At 37.6% G+C, this 6,000-nt stretch overlaps 1 protein-coding gene across 1 annotated transcript in view; it reads right to left on the bottom strand.

Moving 5' to 3' along the window:
* Positions 1–1,170: 1,170 nt before the first annotated feature.
* Positions 1,171–6,000, bottom strand: part of MET (MET proto-oncogene, receptor tyrosine kinase) — a 93,149-nt gene continuing 88,319 nt past the window's right edge. Inside the window, 1 exon segment of the mRNA XM_017870654.1 lies at positions 1,171–1,432. Coding sequence (XP_017726143.1) covers positions 1,211–1,432 — 222 coding nt within the window. The 3' untranslated portion in view covers positions 1,171–1,210.

Genomic DNA, 6,000 nt, shown 5'->3' on the forward strand with positions numbered 1-6,000 from the left:
GGGCAGAGAAGACTTCCCATAAGAGGTAAACAATTGCACCGTTATGATGCAACAATAAAGTCTCAAAATACTTTTACTTCAGTTTTGATACACAGCAGAAATCTTTGAAGTCCCTTCTGGCTCTAACATTTTATGATTTTTAGGATTTACGGTCCTTCTGAAATTCCAACTCTGATCTCATGATTCAGCCTTTGATTTTCTAATTTTGTGTGTTTTCCATTTCATAACTTTTCAGAAGACTTCAGGAACCCTTTAAAAATCACTTACTCTTGGATAAATGTGGGATATATACAATGGAATATTATTCATCCACAAAAAGGAATGAAGTACCGACATATGCTACAACGTGGATGAACCTTGAAAACATTATGTTAAGTAAAATAGGCCACACACAAAAAGACAAATATTGTATGATTCCACTCACATGAAATATCTAGAATAGGCAAATTCTAGATCTAGAGAGTAGATTAGAAGTTATCAGGAGCGGGAGGAGAGAAAGGTGTGTGGAGTTGCTGCTTATTGGTTATAGAGTATCTGTTTGGGGTGATGAAAAAGTTCTGGAATTAGGTAATGCTGATGGTTACACAACACTGTGAATGAAATTAATGCAACTGAATTGTACATTTAAAAATGGTTAAAATGGCAAACACTACGTTACATATATTTTACCACAATTCAAATAAATTGACAATATAATATACCAAAACCCATTGAACTGTACCCTTTCAATGGGTGAATTGCATGGTATGTGAATTACATCACAATAAATTTGTTAAAGAATAAGAAAAGATCACTTGCTTTGGTTCTAGGTTGTTTGATTCAGTTGTCTACATGAAAAAAGTTACTGTAAAGTAGTTTAATCCTTATTTTACTTTGTTTGATGCATGCACTTTCCTTTATTTATGGGACTCTATGCATTAGTGATCACTGTGATTGGCAGTGGAACACTGGTTCTGGCCTCCTGGGGTGGTGGGAGGCAGTAGAAGGACACTCTTGGAGACATCCTTATTTCTTCTGAGAATTACAGCAAATTTTGGGAAGAGTGTGGCATGATGGAGAAGCAGTGTGGGTTGAAAGAACTTTTGAGATCTACCTCCCAAGCTTGGGGAAGGAGACAATGTGACAAAAAAAGTCACTATTTCTAAAATAACAACAGGAATGGAGGCTGAGTTGATGAGCCAAAACCCACACATAAATGAGCTTTAATGATTTATTTTAAGCCTGAGAATGACATAATTACACTGGTTTCCTTATTTACATCATGAGAGGAATGCAGGAATCCCACCTCTATATTTAGCTCGCTGTTCAATTTCAGCAGGTCATTGGGGACCGTGCATAAAACGGCTTCAGAATGTAAGTGTATATTCTCACAACTCTTATTTCCAACTTTTAACACTTCACCTTTAACTGCTTCAGGGTCAATATCATTTCCCTGGTAGAAAAAAAAAAGGTTGTTAACACTTCACAGTTCTGCAGGAATGCTAACAATGGCAAAAGAATATAAATATACCGCAAACACAGGCCATGTTGTTTGCCAAGGCACATGATTCTATGATACTGATTTTCATGGCAATTGGGATGGCTGAAGGGGAGCGAGACAATTTCAGGGCACGTACTGGTTAGGAATTATATAACTTTTGCATCAAATTGGACCTTAGAGAAAAGGAAAGAGGTTCTTGCTTCACATCCTTAAACTCAGAATGATGTCTTACCTATCATCACCTCACTATTGTCTTCGGGGGTATCAATGTTTGGCAAAAAAGACGCCATTTAGAGATTCTGTTGTTGCACTACCTAACACTGCCTAATGCAGAGATTCTCAGCCTTGACTTTGCTTTTGGAATCACAGTGAGAACTTTAAAAAATACTGATGCCTGGGTCTCATCTCCAGAAATCTGATGTTAAATCGTTGTTAATGTGTTAACACTGTATTATGTTATGCTAATATTAATACGTTCTTTGTTTGAGTTGGGTAGTTTACTTTCATCCTTCTTGCACACTTGAGTCCTATGCATAAATGAATTCATTTTTAAAGAAATTTATGTGAGATGCTGTATGACCATTATAATTTGAGAGCACAATTCTATTACTTTGAACGATTACATAGTTCCACAAAAAATTTTTCTAAAGTTAGTTAATGTGACATATTTAGTTAACTGAAGTTGCTATCAGGCATTTTAAAAACATCAACATTTTGTTTGAGAAACCTATAATTAGCCTTGCAAAAGAAGTGCAAACCTAGGTATAATTTCTCATATCAAGACCTAATGAGTACAGTTATTTATTGAGCAAGCTATTATTTTGAGGTGACGTATATCAAAACATATTACTATTTTTCTTATGGATAAAGACCAGCCCGTAATAGCTACAATGCTGCTACTTTGTTTTATATAATCTTTAATACTTGGCAAACTCCATTCACATACATGGTCTCATATGGATCTCAATAGATTGATTGGTCAGGCAGTTATTACTCTAGGAAAAGAAGTGGGAAGAAAATACTTCTTTATAACCTGCTGTTGGAGTTTCAGATAAAATGGAAATAGACAAACCCTATCCTTATGGTACTTCTAAAAGCAGTATGTGTAGTCGATTGAACCAGGTCAGCCACACAGGCGGACACACACAGAAGCACATCAATCTAAGAGATGACTTTAGGGCTTCAAATGACAACTTATTGGTTAGGTCTGAAGGGGGATAAAGCCCTTATCCACATAATGTAGGGAATTCAGGGAATAACAAAGAAAAGAGATTAAAGAGCTGTAGGGTTTGATTTATGAGAAAATGTCTAAAATGTGTCTTGCTTGCTTAGATAATAACTAAGGTTGGGGGAAGGGATGAAGGTACAACATTTGCGTTTCCAGTGCTTATTGTTTCAGGCTTAGGATCTCCTTGGTTGTTGCATAAAGACTTCTCTAAAACAAAAACAGATAACACATCCACATCACATATCACATATCTACATCTTATGTTATATGTAGATACCAAAGGATACAGGGTAAGTAGTGACTTGTATAAGCAACTACTATCAGTTATATATATAATTGTTTTAGAGGTGTAAAATCCCAGATATTACAAAAGTGATACTTGTAGCTCACTTCTATATAACAATGGGGCCCAAATAAGGAAAAAATTTTAAAAGGTATGGGCCAATTTTTGTCATTTAAAATAAAAGAAAATAAACAGATTTATTGAGATGTTAAAAAACTTCTATTTAGAACTTTTACTATTAATTACATTAATATTTATTGTTGAATATTAACTATTATTAAATAAAAGTCATTCAACTGCTTCAGAGTGATTTCAGTCACTAAAATCATAATATGTGGGTTTAAAAATAAAGCAACAAAAGAGAGAGCTTTCTGATCTTTAATCTCCAACAGACATAGAGCAATTTAGTTATAACCATCTCATACTATCCTGAAAATATACTCCCCCTGAAGTAGGTATTATTGCTTTACATATGAAGAATTGTTATCTGCTTTACATATGGAAAACTACTATCCAGAAAGGGGCTAGATCATGAAGCAAATCAAATTCCGTTTGACACAAAATCTACTTACCATCTACTGTGTGTTAGACACAGTTCTAGTTACTGAGAATATAAAGATGAGTAAGGATTTCTTCCTCTCACTGCAATGTCAAAATGGATCCATTTCAAAAATAAAAACTAATTACGCCCAATGTGCTATATCAGGATGTACCAAGTCTCTTTCCTCGCCAACTCTGGCCTGGTGTGACATGCTTCTATCCAGGATTCAGGCCTGGAGACTCATGTCTGAGATGGCTACAGAACCGAGCAGATGGGAGTGGAAGTGGGTAGGATCTGAAAAATAACATTATGAGAGGAAGCGTCCTTCAAGTTTTCATACATCCAGGTGGCCTGGGCAAGATCCAGGCTGGGTCTGGGCAAGTCAGTACAGTTTGGTAGCAGGACCCAGCTAGGCGAGGGTCCAAAGTCCAGGGAGATCAGCAGTAGGAAATTAGTGAGGTGGTGGTGAGGGGGTGAGATTTACACTTCACATAGAGGACACAAGTCCCTCAACTTAGGAACCAAGCAATGAACCCTCACAGACAACTTCAGAACTGAGTTCCACCACATGTTAATAGGCATTTTGGGGAAAACTTCTCTGGCCATTTGGGAAAAGCTGGGCAAACCAAAATTAAACTGGTGGCTTTGCTGGCTAGTTGGGGACCTTTACTACTAGGAACTACGAAACCACAGGAATAGATTTTTTACTATCTTTACTATTAGGTACTATGAAACTACCTTGGAAAAAAAAAATATATATTTATATATATTTTAAATATATATATATAATGTGTGTGTGTGTATGTGTGTGTGTGTGTATATATATGTGTGTATATATATATGTATATATCAGAATACCCATTAACCTGGGCAGCACAAAGAAATACTAGTTTGGGAGTAAGCTATGAGCACCACTAATAAGAATAGGTCTTGACACTGGGCCAAATAACCTCTGAGAAAAGAATCCTTCACTTTTATTCTGTCTGAACTCAGAACTGAGTTCATGGTGGTTTTTACTGAGATTGAGGGGGAGAGTTGCAGATAAATTATTCAAAGGGAGAAGGACAACCTCTGGCTGGCTCTGGGCAGCAGGTGGATTGGGATGATTCAGAACCATGCTTCCTTCTTGATCCTTCCAATGTCCACACACTGATGCTTCACCTTCACCTGAGCTCTCAGCATTTGTTCTTGTGATGACAGTGTCATAGACCAAGTCACTGCTCCCTGCCCTGGCTCATCTTCCTGTGCTCCTTCCTCTTGTTTGACCTGACTTTTCCAGATTGAACTTTTGAAGCATCTTTATTCCCATATATTCCTATATGCTGCAGAATAAGATAAACCCCCAAGGCAATGTCAGGCAGTCCTTGTTCCAGCATGAAACAGAATACTTCTCTACTTTTCATAAGATATGTTCATGCATAAAAAGTCAGAAATAAGATACTTAGGGAGAAATACAGTTTCTTTAAACAGAATCAATTTTTAGATATTTATAAAAAGTTAAGAGCTACTCCCCTTAAATAATTGCATAGATATATAAATAGCACATGATAGAAAAGCGTCTCTATGATGGTATTTTAGAACACATTAAATGAGAGTTAATATAAGAAACACTGTAATTTAGTGCATGTAGTGATAGAAGACTAAATTTGGAACCAAGAAGCCTGAGTGTGGGCCCCAGTTCTGCTGTTTGCTCCCTGGGTGACCCAAGACTAATCAGCTAATCTTCCTAAACCTTTACCTGTCTACAAATGGGGGTCATCATCACTGACCTCCCAACCGCATGGGTCCACATGAGACTCAAAATGAAATAAAACATGCCAAAGTACAGTGTCAACTGTAAAATTCCATACAAACATGAGCTGTTGTTGATAGAGGTTCTTGGGGAGTCACGGATACCCACAAAGAGGTGCCTACTTTTGATGACCACTGTCTACAACTGGTTTTGGGGGACTTGAAGCCTTGGCCATGAACTACCTTCTCCATCCATGGGGCTTGGGATTCATTCTGAGGGGTGACTTATGCTTGACCCCTATTGTGTTCTCTCATCCAAACTTGGCTCACCCTTTTGCCCATGGTGTAGTCACTGGGCTTACTATGAATTGAGGAACTCTCACAACTAGGGCAGGAAACGATCACAATCTCTTTTCAGCCTAGGAACTCTTGCACGCATGGCTGCATGAGGAGCATGAACTCTTCCTGGCAATAAAGAACATATCTCATTCTAAACACATGATTCTCTCCAGAACACTTTCATTGATGAAGTACACGTTTTCTTTATTCTTTTCTTTTCTTTTCTTTTTTTTGAGATGGGGTCTAGCTCTGTCTCCCAGGCTGGAGTTCAGTGGTGTCATCTCAGCTTACTGCAACCTCTGCCTTCAGGACTCAGGTCATCTTCCTCCCTCAGCCTCCTGAGTAGCTGGGATTACAGGCACCCACCACCATGCCCAGCCAATTTTTTTTTTTTTTTT

The sequence above is a fragment of the Rhinopithecus bieti genome, unplaced genomic scaffold (assembly GCF_001698545.2).
Source record: "Rhinopithecus bieti isolate Rb0 unplaced genomic scaffold, ASM169854v2 scaffold_5350, whole genome shotgun sequence".
Taxonomy (NCBI): Eukaryota; Metazoa; Chordata; class Mammalia; order Primates; family Cercopithecidae; genus Rhinopithecus; species Rhinopithecus bieti.